The 20,788-nt window shown below is 47.8% G+C and overlaps 1 protein-coding gene across 3 annotated transcripts in view; it reads left to right on the top strand.

Moving 5' to 3' along the window:
* Nucleotides 1-310: 310 nt before the first annotated feature.
* LOC121545323 (sodium/potassium-transporting ATPase subunit beta-1-interacting protein 3-like) overlaps nt 311-20,788 on the top strand; it is a 102,842-nt gene continuing 82,364 nt past the window's right edge. For all 3 annotated transcript variants that reach the window (XM_041855744.1, XM_041855741.1, XM_041855742.1), the window contains exon 1: nt 311-585. In XM_041855744.1, coding sequence (XP_041711678.1) covers nt 490-585 — 96 coding nt within the window. In that variant the 5' untranslated portion in view covers nt 311-489. The remainder of the gene's footprint in view (nt 586-20,788) is intronic.

The following is a 20,788-nucleotide window of genomic DNA, read 5'->3' as shown; positions in this document are numbered from 1 at the left end:
CAAAAATATCTACGCACCTAACATGCTGAGTAACAGGATATTTTAAACAATATCCAACTACATTTGCATAATTGTGTAGACTACTCAATATAACAGGTTATGAAAAGAGTTCCTGTGAAAATTGTGTTTAAACTCTGGGGGAAAAAACACTATAGGGACCAGGTGAGAACACCAGACCAGTGTCACAGGGCGCCGTTAAATCCATGATCCGTTTTTGACGCCCTCTATCCTATCCCCCTCCACCTCCCCCTTCTTGCCCGGCTACACACACACACACACACACACACACACACACTCGAGTGCTAGCGGTAGTAGACTATCAACCCAAGTCCCCCCTCTCACACACAAAGCGATCATTTGGGGGAGAGAAAAAGCATGGGACGCCAGCGCCTGGAGCTTACCGACACAGTTTTCACCGTGGACCGAGCTTGAAGCCATTCGTTGCACTGAAAGGTCTTTGCCATAGTGAGCCAGTCTAGACCGTTGTATATGTTTTCATCGTTTCTCGAGTGCTATTTGGTTTTTGACACAATGGGGTGCTGCAGCGGCCGATGTACGCTGATCTTTCTTTGCACGATCCAGCTGGTGAGTGGCCCGTTATTTCTATAGCCTAATACAAAAAGTGTAATTTGCTCTGTTTCTTGTGTTTGTTTAGAAAATTGAATTTGGTTTTGGGTGAAACACTATGTTTTTTTGTCATTTTGCCACATTATTGTGAATGTACTGTGGACACTGGCCAGTTTTGCTACCGGTGTTCTCGTGTTGAATGAATTAGCTATAGTGATTGCTAATAAAGGCATGTTGATGACCGGTGAAATACAATTGGCATACAGTACGCCTATTATGTGGCCAAGCATCCACGTGTAGCACACTGTCTGTTTCTTTCCTTCACCTCGTCCGTTCCACGAGGATAGGCTACTTCGCGAGTCGTGAGGGAACATATGGCAAGATTCAAGAGTGGTGTGTGTGCATTCCCTTATCCACAAACTAGAGTTATGTGCCGTTATTGGGCCAGATCAACTCACCACAAATGCAAAATAGCCCCTATGTTAAATTACATGACACTGGTGCAAGACATGTCAACATACCTCTGCTGACCAAATAATTGTACTGTAGCCTACAAGTGTATACATGTACTGCTATCCAATGTGTACTGTCATTTGTGCGTGACCATTGCCAGAGTAGCCTATTGTATTGGTGTTTTGTGCAACACCAGCACCATTGTTTCTTCTCAGCTGAAGTTGTTACTGTCAGTGGCAGGTCAGAGTAGGATGAGCTACATCAGTCACACCAGGGAGTTTTACAATGACTCTTCAACCACTTGTCACAGGTTGAGTCACTGTGTCAGGTGTCAGTTTGTAATCCGACCTCAGTGAAAACAAATAAACATGTGTGTTGGCTTTGATTTCACAAATGTCCTGCTTTCAAACAGTTGATCTCTTTTTGACTGTGATGTATGATCCTATTAGTTTAGTTTGGATAGATCGTTTTGTAGGCAAGCTTCCACCCGACCCAGAAGCACCATGGGAATCTATGATCCACAAAGTTAAAACCTGCTGGAGAGAGATTGTTCCCCAGTTGTGATCAGTGGAGTGTGAGATGTGACATTTTACACATATTGGCCGTGAACTTGCGTAAGTGCCCCCTCCACATTCTAACTGAACACAAACACTGAACTTTGCAATCTCTCTCTGTCTCTGTTTCTCCCCCTCCCTCTCTCTCTCTCCACCACCCTGCAGGGAGGGGAAAGTGGAGGTGACAGGGTGTGAGAATGTTATTTATGATGGCATTAATAGAGCTCTCTCACACAGTGAGGTTGGGTAAGCACCCAGTATACAACCATGTCAACAGCTAAAATACCAGTAACCCCATCTCTACTCAACCATTTATTTGTTTCAAAAACCAAAGCTCTGGTAATTATTTCCATGCACCAGGGATTAGGTTTGAGGACATAGTGAAACAAGTAGGGGGAGAGAGTAAAGTACCTACATTAACGCATCAATGGAATGTTTGCCTGTTTGGGGTGTGGGAGGGGTACTACACTCTTAGAAAAAAGGGTTCCGAAAGGGTTCTTCGGCTGCCCAATAGGAGAACCCTTTTTGGTTCCAGGTAGAACCCTTTTGGGATCCATGTAGAACACTGTGGAAAGGGTTCTACCTTGAACCAAAAAGGGTTCTTCAAAGGGTTTTCCTATGGGGACAGCCAATCCTGGATAGCATCTTTTTTTTTTACATTTAACATTTTAGTCATTTAGCAGACGCTCTTATCCAGAGCGACTTACAGTTAGTGAGTGCATACATTTTCATACTGAGTGCATTTGTCCTTGACTAGCCTTTACACCCGCAATTTGACTCGTTACCGGTACCCTCTGTATATAGCCTCGTTATTGTATTGTGTTACTTTTTTAAACTTTTGTTTATTTAGTAAATATTTTCTTAACTCTTATTTTTCTTTAAACTGCATTGTTGGTTAAGGGCTTGTACGTAAGCATTTCACAGTAAGGTCTACACCTGTGGTCCTCTGTAGCTCAGCTGGTAGAGCACGGCACTTGTAGTGGGTTCAATCCCCGGGACCACCCATACACACTTTTTTTTTTTTATGCACGCATGACTGTAAGTCGCTTTGGATAAAAGCGTCTGCTAAATGGCATATTATTATTATTATTATTTTTTTTTTTTGTATTCGGCGCATGTGACAAATAAAATGTGATTTGATTTGCTCCTCCATGTCTTGTTGAAACCATTGTTAAAAAGGTTACACCTTTACTGTAGAGGAGAGGAGAATAGGTTTTTTTCTCAGTCAAGAAGACACCTCTGGCAATTCACAGCTAGCAAAAGTAAAATGAGAGATAGGGCTGGGGGAGAGAGAGCGAGAGGGCTGGGGGAGAGAGAGGGAGAGGGAGAGAGGGCTGGGGGAGAGAGAGAGAGAGGGCTGGGGGAGAGAGAGAGAGAGGGCTGGGGGAGAGAGAGAGAGGGCTGGGGGAGAGAGAGAGAGAGAGGGCTGGGGGAGAGAGAGAGAGAGAGGGCTGGGGGAGAGAGAGAGGGCTGGGGGAGAGAGAGAGAGGGCTGGGGGAGATGGAGACACTCCATCCATACTTAATACAACACACTCATCACACATTTATGTGTGCAGTGGTCAGAGTTCACACGAGGGGGCCAGGTGATGTCATCCAGGTCCTATTGTTACACCCCTGAAAAAGGGAAGAAATAATCACTGAACGTGACGCAGTTATGTTTCCTCACTGACAAATTTAGTGTAATGAGAAAAGACCGCGATTTCCCCAGGAAGTTGGGTGGAGACCAGAGCAATCGATCTCAGGCTCATAGATTAAGAGCATTTAGTAGATCACAGATGAACACTTTTACCCTTAAATTAGGCACCACAAAATAAAGTAGTCAATATAACATTTACACATTCCTCTTACAATATTAACCCCTTTGACTCTTGACTGGATTTTAAACACATTTATGCATTTTATCAATCTCTATGAACTAGTACTGGATGCATTCTCTTTTTAACCTTAGATATTTTAAGATCCTTACATACCATGAACTTACTAATACTTTTTAGTGTATAACAGGCTATGAATATGTCCTTTAACCTGTCACACTCTCCCCGACAAAATAAATGTTGTCCCAACATTACCAACATTATCTTCTTAACAGTCTATAAGCACTGGACGTAGAAAATCCTCTTCTGTAAGCTAGTCCTTGAGCAGAGGTCAAAGTTCACAGTTCAAATAGAACCAAGAAATTATATTCACAGTCCATATCTGTTGACCAGCTGTATAAACAGTCCATAAGCAGTCTTTTCTCATACTATTGTCAACAGTCCATCAGTTTTAATGATCTCTATGCATAGTCTGCTAATTGTCTCGTGAAAGTCTGTGAAATCAGTCAGTAGTCCATGGTCAAACATGTCAACTCTGTCTGTGGCCTCAAGTTTGCTGAAGTCCATACATGTAGGGTGGCTGAAGGTAATATCGCTGTAGTGATGGCAGCCATGGAACCAGTCCTGGTGCAGGGTAGACAGGGAACAACTGTGGCTGTGGCTGGATACTGTAGCAGGAAGGGATACCAAGCTGATCATAGGTGATACGTCTTGGAGGGTGTCTCTCTCTTTGTGGCAGCTGGTAAGCTGGTTCCTCAGGTTCAGCAGCAGCAGTTAATGAAGGAAAGGCACTTAGTGGACGATCATCAGGCACATTTTCAGCAGGCAAGTTCATCTCCTCAGCAGGCAGTTCTTTAACTGTTGTTTTCTCCTCCAGCTGATTTTCAACAAGCGGCTGTGCTGGTAGCATATCAGGAACTGGCACTGCAACTGTTTGTTTCACTGGTGGGGGCCTGTTTTCCCGACTCTCTCGCTGGTTCAGCATACCTCTCAGGTACTGTAGGAAATGTGGGGACCTGTAGCGGCTCATGATGAAGGTCATATTCATCCCCGCTGTCTTCATCAGAATCTAGAGGCTGTGATCCAGGCTGATGTCTCTTTTTCTTACTTTTGTCATCTTTAGTCATTTCTGGTTGTCTCTCAAAAGGTAAGTGGTCACAGGACATGAGCAGGTTTCTGTGCAGGACCCGGGAGCGTCCCCTACCCTTTTCTGGTCTCAACTCATAAATCGGCAGGTCTGAACCCATTTGTCTCACTACTGTGTGAATTTGATCTTCCCAATAGTTCACGGAGTTTGCCTGGTCCTCCTCTTGGTGTCAGGTTTTAATCAGAACTCGCTCGCCAGGCTGTAGCACTGAACTCCTAACTTTAGTGTCATAGTACTTTTACTTCTTTCAGCAGCTTTCTGAGCATTTTCATTTGCAATGGCGTATGCTTCTTCCATTCCTCGTTTCCAGTTCTCCACGTAGTCTCGCTGGTTACTGGAACCTGCCTCTGTGCACAATCCAAAGAACATATCAACTGGAAGCCTGGGTGATCTCCCAAACAGAAGATAAAATGGTGAATAGCCAGTCACTTCGCAACGGTGCAGTTATAGGCATAAACCAGTTTGTTTAGAGACTCCTTCCAGTTTGACTTTTGTGTCTCAGTTAGTGTCTTTAGCATTTGCAACAATGTTCTGTTCATTCGTTCCACTTGACCGTTCCCCATCGGGTGGTAGGGTGTTGTTCTGGACCCGGCCATGCCACTGAGTTTCTTTAACTGATGGAACAACTGATTTTCGAATTCTCCCCCTTGGTCATGGTGGATGCGGGGAGGGGAACCCAAACTTCAGGGCAAAGTCATTGAAGATGAGATTTGCAGCAGTTTTTCCTGACTTTGATGTGGTGGCGTAGGCTTGAGTGTAACGTGTAAAATGATCAACAATCACGAGGATGTACTCATATCCCCCTTTGCATCTGTCGAGATGGAGGAAATCTATACATACCAGTTCAAATGGCTGTGTTGTCACAATGTTTGTCAGAGGAGCTCTTGTTTCATGGCCTGGCTTTTTCTGCTTGACACAGCTACAAGTTTTAGTCACATAGTGCTCAATGTCAGATTGCATATAAGGCCAGAAGAAGCGGTCACGTACTAGTGATACAGTGCGGTCAGTACCTTGGTGTCCCATGTTATTGTGCAACTCTTCCATCACTTTACCTTTGTACTGCTCTGGTAGAACTAACTGCTTGCGGGCTGTAGTGATTCTGTACAGAATACCATCACTGTCGATTGTCAATTTGTCCCATTCTCTGAATAGGCATTTTGTCTTTGGACTGAATTCCTTTTGCTCTTTAACTGGCGGTTTGGAACCAGACAGCTTGAAATCGAGCACAGGACGGATGACCGGATCAGACTCTTGTGCCTCTCTTATCCCCTCTTTTGGGATCGAGCTGATTGTTGCTGTAGTTGTCTCACCTTCAGCTGATACTGACATAGATGCAGCTGAAATTGACCAAGGCACAAAAGGCTCTTTCTGTACCTCTACTGCTTGTATAGTGGCGGCAATGGTGTCTGGTGGAAGCTCCTCAGAACACTCTCTCATCAGTGACTCTACATCCAGTGGCATCCTCGACAAAGCATCTGCATCACCGTTCTCTCTGCCTGGCCTGTACTTTATTGTAAAGTGGAAATCAGCCAATTCTGCAACCCACCTGGAAGTGGTTGCGTTCAGTTTTGCAGTAGACAGAATGTAGCTCAGCGGTTGTTATCACTGTATACAGTGAAGGTCGGAGCATAGTACAAATAATCATGGAACTTATCAGTGATTGCCCATTTTAGAGCTAGAAATTCTAGCTTGCCAGAGTGGTAGTGATAGTTCTTCTCAGCTGCTGTTAAGGTTCGAGAGCCATAAGCAATGACCCTAAGCTTCCCATCTTGCTCTTGATAAAGAACTGCTCCCAAGCCTTGGTGTGACGCATCAGTGTGTACAACAAATGGCTGAGTGAAGTCAGGAAACCTAAGACTGGTGGGTGAAGCAGACACTCAATCAGCTGTTCAAGTGCCTGTTGATGCTGGTCAGTCCACAGGATTGGCTTGTTTGAGGGCACCACATGACTTACTTTCTTTGTTTTTGCTTTCCGTGGGTGGTCAGGTAATTTCTCTGAATCTGCTTTCAGGAGGTCATACAGACAGCTGGCCCTCCCTAGAAAAGTCTTTGATGTACTGTCTGTAGTAAGTGAGTAAACCAAGCATTTTTCTGAGCTGGCCCACAGTCTGTGGTCTGATCTCTTTCAATGCTCTTACTGCTTCAAAATCGGCTGGGTCAACTTTGCTGCCGTCTGCAGACACTATTCTGCCCAAATAACGGACCTGGGGTTTAAAGAGATCACACTTACTTGGCTTGAGTTTGATGCCATACTCTCTGAGACGCTGCAAAACCTTTTGCACATCATTCACATGGCTGTCGAAAGTTTTACTGAAAACTAGCGTGTCGTCCAGATAAGGAATGCAGATGTTGTCCCGGAGCCCTTCCAAACATTCCTCCATACAACGCTGAAAAGCTGCAGGAGCGTTCATGAGGCCGAATGGCATACGTATCCACTCATAGAGTCCCCATGGGGTCACAAATGCTGTCAGTGATCTGCTTTCTTCCGAGATGAACCCTTGGTGATATGCTTTTCCCTGATCTAAAAGGGAGAACCAGGAATTACCACCTAAACTGTCCATGATGTCCTGGACCCGAGGGATGGGCTGGCGGTCGGGATGTGTCTTTCTGTTCAGGTCTCTGTAATCTATACACAACCGGAGGGTCCCGTCCTTCTTCCTAACGCACACGACAGGTGAAGAATATGAAGAGTTTGACTTCCTAACCCAACCCTGGGCTATGAGGTCATGAAGGTAACCCTTCATCTCCTGATACAGTGGCCTGGGCACTGACATGTATGTGCGCTTGACTGGTTCAGAGTCCTTTAGAGAAATAGTCATTTTCAATCGTTCAATGCAGCCAATGTCATTGTCTGATCTGGAGAAGGAGTGACACTCTTCTCTAAGCATTTTCCTAACAACCTCTCTCTGTTCTTCGGTTAGGTGACTTAAACCTACTGGTGGATCCCACTGTTCAGTAGCAGTACATGGAGTTTGAACACTAGTGTGATTCACTGTGGCTGGGGTGACAGCTTTTTCAAAGACTTGGGCAGGTAACACAGTCATAATGGTTTGTACTGTACCGATTATGGTGCGTCCTAGCAGGGCAATGTCGTGGTCAGTGGGGTTAGAGACATCAAGCATGACAACTGGAAAAACACCTTTCTTAACTCTGACTAGTGTGTCAAAGAACTCAAGTTCATCTGGCCACTGCGGGTTCAGGTCTGGCTGGAAAAGCATTGTCATGTCATCTTTGAAAGGCTGGGAAGCTACCCGGCACTCAATCTGAATGCTACTGTGTTTTGGTACAGCAACCTTCTCTTTCTTGGTCTTCACTGCGTATTCATCTGTCTGTTCTGCGCTAACAGCCTGTATAAAAGCCCTCACCTTATTTCTTTTGAGGCTTGGGAAAGCTTTTTTTTACTGTACTGTACCGTTTAGTCTTTTCGGTCATTGTCAGGATGTGCTCAATAACATTGAAACCTATGATGGGATGAGATAGGTGACAGCCTTTCATTACCAGCACTGGGATGATCAGTTCCTTCGTTTGGTCAGTTTCAGAGGCTAACCGAAAAGTTGTTTCAATCCATCCCAGGTACGGCATTTCAGTCCCATTTGCTGCCGTCAATCTTAGATCATCAGGTGAGTCCAGAATTTCTGAAACATCCCTCAGCCTTGCGTTTGGGAGAGATTCCGCTTTCCATCGTTCATCAATGACCGATACCTGAGAGCCTGTGTCCCATAGAGCTTGGAGGTGGTGGCGATTCAGGTGACACTCAACAAGGCACTGTCTACCGACTAGCGAGGTGACCTTATGGGGGTGGCAACCTTGAGCTAGGGATGGTAAAGGTGGGCATTTTCTTCTGTACAGGAAAGCTTTTCACAGGTAGAGTCAATTTTCAGGTGAGTGCATTTTTTCCTTATGTTTAGTCCAATGTTGGTTTTGACATCCTTTGGAACAGTACAGTGTCTCTTTACATGATGAACATTGTTTCAGGTTCTCAAATGACTCTTCTCTGGCACAATTTGCACATTTCTGGGACTTTTGGTAGCTATGGTTAACACTTGTCCCTCAGCGGTAACCCTTCCCCCGTTTAAAGGGGCCTCTTTGGATGGTCTGACTCCCCGGATTTTACATCCAGCTTGAAAATGTTCTCCACTCCCACATCGGAAGCAGTGTGTGCAGCGTGCATCTGTTCTGGCCTGCTGGCAGACAAAACACCTCCTTGGAGCTTGAGCAGAGCGGTTGGTATACAGGTTAGGTGCATATTGATACTGCGCAGGGTCAGGTGCTTGGGGCTGACTGTAGTTGCTGTAATACTGCTGCTGGGAAACAGGTGGCTGGGGGTCCCTATCTGGCCTCCTAACTGGAAGTGGGGCATGGGCATAAGGCGATGACTGAAACATAGGCTGCTGTAATGTCTCCTTAATCTGAGCAATCTCTGCACTGAGACCTTTTAGGAAGCTACACCTGTCTTAAGTTCAGCTAACTCTGTTAACAGTTCTGCGGGTATCTTAGCTTTGGCTTCCTTCACAGGACACTTTGCAGATGGCGTATCTTCTAACTGAACTACACTTACAGTTGTAGCAGGCTGTGGGGCATTAAAACGCTTTTTGTTTCGTCTTTCTATCTCATTAGCACAAGCAATGTTAAGCTTCTCTAGCAAAACCTCATCTGATGTTTCGCTATCAAGCAGGGAGAGGCTGCATGTCTATCCTGATACTGTCACTCTGGAGACCTGTAAGGACTGTGTGTAAACACATGCGCTGGACTAGAGCAGGGTCATACTTAAGCCCTGATTCTGACTCCTGGGACGCAAATAGTACTTTCTGCCTCAAATCTAAGACGCGCATCAGGAAGCTTTGAGGGGTCTCCTTGCTATGCTGTGCTTCTGAAGCTAGCTGTTTGTAAAGCTCTGTTGCACTCTTCTCTTGGAAGTGGGAACGCAGGATGCATCTAAGTGTGGGAAGAGTTAGCTGGGGTTTTACCTTCCAAGTAGCTGCGTAGCTGTGAGCCTGGAGAAATAGCCCTGATTACTGCGTCTACTATTTCTACCTCAGGATAGCCTCTGTTAAGTCCATTCTCAATCTGATGGGCAAGGCTGGAAAAAGTCAGTTTATCTTTCTGGCCCGGTTCACCTATCTGACCAGAAATTTTTAACTCTTTGCGCCAGTATGAGCCGGGCTGTGCACTGGGTGAGAGCTGCATGCTCCTCTGAAGATGGGCAGGGGGTTGGGGCTGGCGAGAGAATCACTGGCTTGGTCTGCAGTACTCTGCTCAGTTCCCACCCCTTGTTGTGGGGTTACAGTTCTCAGTCCCTCTATTCTGTGATGTGTTCTGGCTGTTTCAATATCATGGTCAGTTTGCCCTGTCTTGCTATCTATGCCACTGATCATCTCTGTCATTTTGTCTTTAAGTAACAATAATTCCGACATGCCGCCATCTTCTAACTCTGCAACTTCCTCTCTTTCAAGGAACATCATAATGTGAGTCATCAGTGATATGCGGGATTTGTCTTGAACATCTCTTCTCTGTTCGCCTGATATGTCAAGGAAATCACATACGTCTAGTAACTTGTCTTTAGTCAGGGTTTGCAATTCTCCTACTACCTCTTCCTGTAGTTCTTCCAAGGCGGTTGTCATGTTGACAGGACAGGAGGAACCTTTACTGTGCAGGAGTTGACTCTGAATTAGGTGGTCCTTACTGTCTCTGATGGTCTCTCAACGGCCTCAGTCGACACGTACTTAACCCCCCAACTTCCAGCTCCCCTCGAACAGCAACACTTTCCTCACTGCAGCCTGCCTGGGTTGTTATGTAGGGATTTAGCTGGCTCGGAATTCAGCGACCAGGATGTGGAAGCCGGACATCTGAGCAGCAATCTCAGCGGAGCCTCCAAAATGTTACACCCCTGAAAAAGGGAAGAAATAATCACGAACGTGACGCAGTTATGTTTCCTCACTGACAAATTTAGTGTAATGAGAAAAAGACCGCGATTTCCCCAGGAAGTTGGGTGGAGACCAGAGCAATCGATCTCAGGCTCATAGATTAAGAGCATTTAGTAGATCACAGATGAACACTTTTACCCTTAAATTAGGCACCACAAAATAAAGTAGTCAATATAACATTTACACATTCCTCTTACAATATTAACCCTTTGACTCTTGACGGATTTTAAACCACATTTATGCATTTTATCAATCTCTATGAACTAGTACTGGATGCATTCTCTTTTTAACCTTAGATATTTTAAGATCCTTACATACCATGAACTTACTAATACTTTTTAGTGTATAACAGGCTATGAATATGTCCTTTAACCTGTCACACTATCAGGTCACAGTAACCCCCAGGCGCTAGAGATTGATTGGTTCTCCTATAAACGACACAGAGACACAGCAGCATGGCGTGTGACCATGCTTGGGCTGCGCTCTATTCCCATTAAGTGGTAGCTCAATTGCTGTATACGTTCCAAGCGCATGTGAAATTGACACACGGTTTTGTAGCAACGATTTCTACTTGATTTGAGTGGCTAGCGTTTATGACAGTGTTGTGGAGAATGTAGATGACAAAGGGTTCAATCAAAGTGATGTAAACCCTTCAAGTCACAACCTCAATCCATGTACAGTACAGATAGAAACCTGTTGCAGTAGAGTGGGCTCCCGAGTGGCGCAGCGGTCTAAGGCACTGCATCTCAGTGTTAGAGGCGTCACTACAGACCCTGGTTCGATTCCAGGCTGTATCACAGTCCGGCCGTGATTGGGAGTCCCATAGGGCGGTGCACAATTGGCCCAGCATCGTCCAGGTTTGGCCGGGGTAGGCAGTCATTGTAAATAAGAATTACTTGCCTAGTTAAATACAAATCCAGTGGAACTCTTGTCTTTGTCCCTAACAATATTCTGCTAATATTCCTCTCTCATATAGTGGCTTATCTCTAGACTGGTGAATGATGGTGGTGGAAATGTTATATTATTTGCTCTGACATGCACTGTCAACTGTGGGACCTTATATAGACAGGTGGAAACAGGATGCACCTGAGCTCAATTTCGAATGCACTTTACGTGTGCACACAAACACATGCACACACACGCAGACAGACAGGATGTTTTCCTTTTTTTAGAGCCCTTTTCACCAGAGAACTTCTCCCTGTTTTAATCTACCTCATAAATGACTCACCAGTGTCTACATGTTGCAGATACATTATTCATATGAGCTCGGCTGGTTTGTGTGTTTGTGTTTGTGTACGATATTGAAGACCTCTGAGGCTTATCCTTTCCATAGTGTTTCTTGCTCCTCCTTGACCCTGTTGAAAGCATTGTTAGAAAACTAACACCTCACTGGAGACACCTGTGGCCATTCACAGCTAGATACCTCTCCTGTTCTCTTTACCTCCTCCTTGACCTTCATACTTCCAACCCCCTCCACTCCTCCTCCCCCTCTCTCCTCCTCCTTCCTTCTCTTCTGGAGGCCTGGGAGCGCTGTTGTGTTGGTAACACCTGTTTAGCCAGCAGGATTCCAGCCCTGGGAATTCACCTTTCACTAGGACACCATGGATTACTGGACAACACACAGAGAGAAAGAGAGGGGGAGAGAGGGCTGGGGGAGATGGAGAAGGAGGGCTGGGGGAGAGAGCACCCGGCCTCACCCTACTAGAATCTGAAGTCAAATGTCTACTGTTTGCTGATGATCTGGTGCTTTTGTCCCCAACCAAGGTGCAGCACCTAGATCTTCTGCACAGATTCTGTCAGACCTGGGCCCTGACAGTAAATCTCAGTAAGACAAAAATAATGGTGTTCGAAAAAAGGTCCAGTTGCCAGGACCACAAATACTAATTCCATCTAGACACCATTGCCCTAGAGCACACAAAAAACTATACATACCTCGGCCTAAACATCAGCGCCACAGGTAACTTCCACAAAGCTGTGAACGATCTGAGAGACAAGGCAAGAAGGGCCTTCTATGCCATCAAAAGGAACATACAATTCATCATACCAATTAGGATCTGGCTAAAAATACTTGAATCAGTTATAGAACCAATTTCCCTTTATAAGGTCTGGGGTCCGCTCACCAACCAAGAATTCACAAAATGGGACAAACACCAAATTGAGACTCTGCATGCAGAATTCTGCATTCATTGGAAAGAATTAACAAAAAAACAGAGCAAACTAGAATGCTATTTGGCCCTAAACAGAGAGTACACAGTGGCAGAATACCTGACCACTTTGACTGACCCAAACTTAAGGAAAGCTTTGACTATGTACAGACTCAGTGAGCATAGCCTTGCTATTGAAAAAGGCCACCGTAGGCAGACCTGGCTCTCAAGAGAAGACAGGCTATGTGCACACTGCTCACAAAATGAGGTGGAAACTGAGCTGCATTTCCTAACTTCCTGCCTAATGTATGACCATATTAGAGACACATATTTCCCTCAGATCACACAGACCCACAAAGAATTCGAAAACAAACCCAATTTTGATAAACTCCCATATCTATTGGGTGAAATACCACAGTGTGTCATCACAGCAGCAAGATTTGTGACCTGTTGCCACAAGAATAGGTCAACCAGTGAAGAACAAACACCATTGTAAATACAACCCATATTTATGTTTATTTATTTTCCCTTTTGTACTTTAACTATTTGCACATAACTTGACATTTGAAATGTCTTTATTCTTTTGGAACTTTTGTGAGTGTAATGTTTACTGTTATTTTTTCATTTATTGTTTATTTCACTTTTGTTAATTATCTATTTCACTTGCTTTGGCAATGTAAACATATGTTTCCCTTGCCAATAAAGCCCTGACATTGAATTGAATTGAATTGAGAGAGAGAGAGGGCTGGGGGAGAGAGAGAAAGGGCTGGGGGAGAGAGAGAAAGGGCTGGGGGAGAGAGGAAGAGAGGGCTGGGGGAGAGAGGAAGAGAGGGCTGGGGGAGAGAGGGAGAGAGGGCTGGGGGAGAGAGAGAGGGGGCTGGGGGAGAGAGAGATAGGGCTGGGGGAGAGAGAGAGATAGGGCTGGGGGAGAGAGAGAGAGGGCTGGGCGAGAGAGAGAGGGCTGGGGGGGGGAGAGAGAACACCATTGTAAATACAACCCATATTTATGTTTATTTATTTTCCCATTTGTACTTTAACTATTTGCACATTGTTACAACACTGTATATAGACATAATATGACATTTGAAATGTCTTTATTCTTTTGGAACTTCTGAGTGTAATGTTTACTGTTAATATTTATTGTTTATTTCACTTTTGTTTACTATCTACTTCACTTGCTTTGGCAATGTTAACATACGTTTCCCATGCCAATAAAGCCCTTAAATTGAAATTGAATTGAATTGAGAGGGCTGGGGGAGATGGAGAGAAAGGGCTGGGGGAGAGGGAGAGAAAGGGCTGGGGGAGAGGGAGAGAGAGGGCTGGGGAGATGGAGAGAGAGGGCTGGGGGAGAGGGAGAGAGGGCTGGGGGAGATGGAGAGAGAGGGCTGGGGGAGATGGAGAGAGAGGGCTGAGGGAGAGAGAGAGGGCTGGGGGAGAGAGGGCTGGGGGAGATGGAGAGAGAGAGCTGGGGGAGAGAGAGAGGGCTGGGGAGATGGAGAGAGAGGCTGGGGGAGAGAGAGAGAAAGGGCTGGGGGAGAGAGAGAGGGCTGGGGAGATGGAGACACTCCATCCATACTTAATACAACACACTCATCACACATTTATGACATACAATGACAACGCAGTACTTCACCACATGCTTCCCTCTCCCTATGCACACACACAGCACAATCACACACTCCTGTGGCCCTGCTCAGAGTAACACACCTGTTTCTCCTCCTCCCCATCCCTTCTGTTCTGACCTTTTTTCCTCATTAGAGAAAAGGGGGAGGGGGGGAATTTGTTAAGATGTGTATAAATAAAGCTGTCAACAGCTTTCGTAAGGAGTCCCTGAAGACCGCTGGAACAGCTTTCTTCTCCTCAGCGCTATTTCTGGATGCCCCAGACCACTTCCTGTGTTGGGTCATGGCCAGCCACACCTCCTCGCTCCGTTTTGATTAATTTGACCCCGCCTGTAGAAAAGGGAGGGTGGGGGCGAGCTCAGGGGTTGTCAGGTGTGTGTACGGAAATGTATGCACCCACTACCGTAAGTTGTTCTAGATAAGAGTGTCTGCTAAATGACTAAAATGTCAATGTAAAATGTCTCTCCAGCCATTGGGTTAGGCTAGTTTCAGAGTGGAGTGATCTAATAAAACCAAGGGCTCTTTCTGTTCCTGCTTAGGTCATGTGATCAGGTACTGACCGTACAGGCCCTCTCGCTGATTTAGGTTGTTTTCCTAGCTTAAGATATACATTACCCTGCATCATATAATTGGATCATCACCATAAATAAGACACCATAAACGATGCTGTGGGCTAAAAATAGGACAGCTCAACCCACCTCGACAGGCCCAGGCTATGTGATAATACCAAGGCATGGAGAGTGCTTTGTAATGTCTTTCTGGATTTGATCAAACCACTATGGCATCATTGGCATTCCTAATTAAATTGTGGTGCGCTGCATCGTGGCTGGGCAGTGAGAATCGAGTGATGATGATCTCTCTGAAGGCGGATAATGAGTTTCTATTGATTGGGAATATTCTCGTTCCTCTCCGCTGAAAGAATGTTCAGGATAGCTGGGGTGGCTCTCTCTAGAGTACCCCCTCAGAGAATGGCTGGTCTGGCCATCTTCCATCTACTTGTTTGGACATCCATTTTTTTTTATAATTGTTGTTTTATGACGTTTGGTTTTGATTTTAAGTGTCTGTTGTCCTCAAGATGACCTGTTGTGTGAGTCTTGAGCGGTAAAATATGAGGCTACACCAACATGAGAACTGGACACACACACACACATAGGCAGACACACACACACGCACACACACACACACACCAGTCTGAAGTAATGCGGGGGGGGATCAAGAGCTGTGATACAGGCAGTGGAGACTATCTGCAATTCTAATGGGGCTGTGTCTGTTAGGCATCATCATGAAAGAGAAAAGAGAGGGGAGGGAGGAGGGGAGGAGCAGTCATGGTTCTGTGCTTATCTCATTCCCATCCTCTGGGAAAGGTTAACCCACCCGCTGTGTCTGAATTGTGTCTTTCTGAGTAATCCTCTGTGTGTGTGTGTGTCTGCTATGAATGCATAGTTTAGGCAATGTAGCATAAGTGTTACCACAGTGTTTTCATGTATAGGCCTTATGACAGTGTTCCAGTAACTGAGAAAAGTTCATTCTAGGCTATATGGTTGCTAGTATATTGGGACAAAATACTTGCTTATTTTATCCTCAAAACACTAACATCCGTCTTTGGCGTGTATGACATCATTTCCCACACATTACAAAGGGTTTAGGCTGGTTTTTAGTAACGCTGTGTGTTCATTGCCAGTTCAAGTGTTAAACATTCAAATTTGACAATGAATATTCATGAGCTGAGGGTTGCTGGTTGTCTCCTCCATTTGCTGGCTACCCCTCCCCCATATTCACACACACACGTAGACGCACATACACACACACACACACACACACACACACACACACAGTCTTGTACAACTAACCTTGTCGGGACACACAATTCAGTCCCATTCAAAATCCTATTTTTCCCTAACCTGTACCCTAACCCTAACGCTAAAATGTACTCTAGCATGTGAACGCGGATGCCCTATCGAGAAGGTAGACATACGTCGCACTGATGACAGCCTCCCCCCCTTAGCTCTGTCGGGGAGGGGGCTGTTGTCAGTGCGACGTATGTCTACCTTCTCGATAGGGCATCTGCTTTCCCATACTTCGCCCGTGACCAGTGCACAACAGAAAAAGAGAAGCATTGAAGGGACAAGAACCATCTAGTGACCCGATCGTTTGTGTCCCTTCCCCTGGCCATCCAGACCAAGGGAGCATGGTCTGTGACCAGGGTGAAGTGGGTGCCCAACGGGTAATACTTGTGTCTAGCGCCCACTTCACCGCTAGGCACTCTTTCTTGACAATCAAGTACTTTTTTTCCTCTGGGTATCAGCTTTCGACTTATGTACTTGATGGGGTGCTCATCCCCATCATGTACCTGGGACAGGACGGCCCCTAGTCCCATGTCGCATGCGTCCGTCTGGACCAACATCGGTACCTGGAAATCGGATGGGAGCACAGCGCTTCCTTCAGGCGCCTGAACGCCGCTTCGGTCTCGCCTGTCCATTTCACTGTTTTCGGGAGATGGGCCCTGGATAGATCGGGAAGGAGGGAGGCTATAGTCGCAAAGTTGGGGATAAACCGGCTGTAGTATCCTGCCAGTCCCAGGAAGGACTTGACCTGTGTCTTGGTGCATGGAACAGGCCAGTCACGTACCGTGTGGACCTTCATCTCCTGGGGCTTGACGTTCCCCTGTCCGATCAAATACCCCAGGTACTCCACCTCCTCGAACGCTAGCTTGCATTTCTTGGGGTTCGCTGTCAACCCGGCTTGCCTGAGCATGTCCAGCACCGCCTGGAGGCACGTCAGGTGCTCTTCCCAACCTTGGCTCTGGATGATGATGTCATCCAAATAGGCCGCTGCGTACTGTTGGTGGGGTCGGAGAACTCGGTCCATCAGGCGCTGGAACGTTGGCGGGGCTCCGTGGAGACCGAATGGGAGCACCCGGTACTGATATAAACCGTCCGGTGTCGAAAACGCCGTCTGCCAACGGTACTTGCCAATATCCTTTGGTCAGGTCAAGGGTGCTGATGTACAGGGCCTTTCCCAATCGGTCGATGAGCTCGTCCACCCTCGGCATTGGGTAGGCGTCGAACAAGCTGATGTCGTTCACACCCCGGAAGTCATTACAGAAGCACAGGCTACTGTCCGGTTTGGGCACCAACACGATGGGGCTGCACCATGCGCTGTGGGACTCTTCGATGACCCCCATCCTCAGCGTAGCCTCCACTTCCTGCTTCACAGCCTTCCTTCGGGCCTCAGCGATCCGGTATGGCCTCTTTCGTACTGTTTCCCCGGGCCGGGTGCGGACGTGGTGTTCAATGAGGGTCGTGCGGTCCGGCTTCTCGGAGAGCACTGCCGTGTTCCGATCGACGAGCTCCCGGAGAGTTTGCTTCTGGGCCGGGTCGAGGTCCTCATTGCTCGGGACCACCACTGGTACGTCCTGGGTCCCGACCATAACATGGCTAATGCTGTCCTCACGTGCCACCTCTTCAATAGGTTCACGTGGTAAATCTGTTGGTTTCCGTCTCCCCGGCTGCCGTACGTGGTAATTGACGGGTCCCAGCTTCTCTATCACCTCGTACGGCCCGTGCCATGTTGCCAGGAACTTACTTTCTGCCGTGGGGTTTAAGACCAGCACCTTGTCTCCCACCTAGAATTCTCGGGGCTGGGTTCCCTGATTGTAGACCTGGACTTGGGCGCGTTGGGCCTTCTCCATATGTTTCCTTACCACTGGCCATATGGCTGTCATCTGCTCCCTCATAGTCTCCATGTGTTCTACCATGCTGCATAAGGGGGTCGGCTGGGCTTCCCACACCTCCTTGGCGAGGTCCAGTAGGACGCATGGCCTCCTCCTGTAGAGGAGTTCGAAAGGGGAAAACCCGGTGAATGTCTGGGGCACTTCTTGGACCGAGAACATTAGGTGGGATAGTATCTGGTCCCAGTTCTTCACGTCCTGCTCAATGACCTTCCGCAGCATTTGTTTGAGCGTTTTATGGAACCGCTCGACGAGCCCATCCATCTGCGGGTGAAAGAAGGAGGTCCGGATCTGCTTGATCTGCAGGATAGCACACAAATCTTTCATTAGGCAGGACATGAACTCATTAACTTGGTCAGTCAGGATCTTGTTTGGGATGCCCACCCTGCTAAAGAGGTGGAACAGCTTCCGGGCGATTCCTTTGGAGACCGCCGCCCATAGGGGAATGGCCTCGGGATACCGGGTGGCATAATCTACTATTACCAGGATGTACCGGTGTCCTCGTGCCGTTTTTACCAGGGGTCCCACTATGTCCATGGCGATGTGTTCAAAGGGCACCCCGATGATCGGTAGGGGGACCAGCAGGTTTTGGAAGTGTGCTTTTGGTGCAGTGATTTGGCACTCCGGGCAGCTGCGACAATAGTCTTCCACGGCCCAGTGGAACCGGGTGGCGATCCGTTCCCGGGTCTTCTCCATTCCCAGGTGCGCTCTCAACAGATGGGTGTTGACACCTGATACAAAAGGTTATTCTTGATTTGGAAAAGGGGGTATTGCCAGTTACTCACCCCCGGAAGTAGCTGGCCATCCAACGCTATCACTTGGGCTGCGGCGGCTTTGAAGTTCGGATCCTCCCACTGGGCAGTCCCATGGCGGGTGTCTCGGCTGGTCCCTTGAAATTGATGAGGGGGAGGATGGGCTCCTCTAGTTGTTCACCGGGGGGGTCGGGATCCGGCGCCCCCTCTGACTCCGACTCCGGACCCGTAGATACGGGTTTGTCAACCGCTTGCTTCCGGGCCGCGCAGGCGATGGGTCGTCCTCGCTCTCATCTCCAGCCGGCTCGTACCTTTTCCTCAGCTCGTGCCTCCACAGTGCCGCGTACAGCGGACAATCTTGTCCCACGACAAGATTGTGCGGTCAGATACCGCTTGGTGTCACAGTGGACACAGGAAACTGACATCTCCCCGCCACGTTCGATCCTCTGGGCCAGCAGGCATGTGGCTACGAGCGTAACCACACTCCCGGAGTCCAATAGAGCTTAAGTGTCGTGTCTGTCGACTTTCACCGTGACCATGGGTGCCGGTGGTTCGTGGTGCGCCCAACAGGAGGTGAAGTAGTTCACTGTGTGGCCCACCTCGCCTCCGGGGCTCGCTGATGGCATCGACTCCTCTCGAGCCGGGCAATTCCATGCAAGGTGCCCCCCTGCGCCACACTCAAAACACCTCCTTTGGTCTCCATCTACCTGGGGTCGGAGGCGGCAGGTCGGCTCTCCCGCAGCCGTGTCTCTGAGGGTCTGTGGCCCTTTGGCCCCGCTGACTGTCGGTTCGGGGTATACAGCGGTGGGGGTGTCCTTCCGTCCCCTCGGACGGGTCCCCGACTTGGCCCGGCTCCCCTTCAACAGGGCCTCTGTGTTCTGATGCGTCTCCACTGCTCCCAGGAAGTCCTCCAAGGTCTGTGGCGCGCGTAGATTCGCTGCCCTCTTCATGTCGTCGGGTAGCGTCCGTAAGAAGCGATCCATGACCACTTTGTTTATGATGGAGAGGGTGGATACGTCGGTTAGGACCTGCCCTGGTGATGCGCAGTAGGTCGCTCAGATGGGCACGGGGGGAGGCGTCGGCCACGAACCTCCAGTCGTGGACCAGTTGGGCCCGATGGGACAGGCTGTACCCGTAACGGCTGAGTATCTCCCGTTTGAGACCGTCGTAGTTAGCCACCTGTTCGTCGTTAAGGTCCCAATACGCCTTTTGGGCGTTCCCGGACAGGAACGGGGCCAGCAGACTTGCCCACTTCGGCCTTGGCCATCCTTCCCGTAGCGCTGTCCGTTCAAACGTGGAGAGGTATTTTTCGATGTCATCGTCCTCTGTTAGCTGGTTTGGATGCGATTCAGTAGGCGCTCCTCCTTGTAGCTTCCTGATTTCCTCAACAAGGTGGACATTCTGTAGCCGCTGTTCCTCCAGCGTTCGTTCCTGAACCGCCTGTTGTGCTTGTTGGGCCCGGACAAACTGAGCTATCAACTCGTCCATGCTGATGCTGCGTAAACGTCAACCCTGATCTGACGACGTTATCAGACTTGCCTGCATTCTCCACCACCTGTGGCAGACCAGGGGGTTTAGTCAAGACATTTACACAGATCAGACACGGACAGAATTGTATTAGCTCGGTTTCAAGGGTGTTTATTTAAATAATAAACAAAGAGAAATAATCTCCTCCGGGATACGGTCTTCTGGGCTCCGGGGTCTTGCTGTATCCTGTGGGGAACAAAACCGAGCTCCCTCCGTTATCTCTAGTACTGAGCATGACTGTACGGGAGTAACCTCTCTTCCCCAGTCCCCACTTCCGTGTGCTGCCCTTCTGGCAGCTTTTGGGACTCGTCCCCTTGATTACTCACCAACCACAATCAGCCCCAATTAGTCCTGGCCGGAGAGCCCGTCGAGACCTGGCACGTCCAGTAGAGGGAGCCATCGCCCCGTGATGTAGACTCCGTCTGTCACCAGGCCTCGACGAGTCTCCCCCTGGTGGCTAACCTGCTGTACGCCACAATATATACAGTACCAGTCAAAAGTTTGGACACACCTACTCATTCAAGGGTTTTTCTTTATTTTTACTATTTTCTA

The sequence above is a fragment of the Coregonus clupeaformis genome, chromosome 30 (genome assembly GCF_020615455.1).
Source record: "Coregonus clupeaformis isolate EN_2021a chromosome 30, ASM2061545v1, whole genome shotgun sequence".
NCBI classification, from domain to species: Eukaryota; Metazoa; Chordata; class Actinopteri; order Salmoniformes; family Salmonidae; genus Coregonus; species Coregonus clupeaformis.
This window is presented reverse-complemented; position numbering and strand designations above follow the sequence as displayed.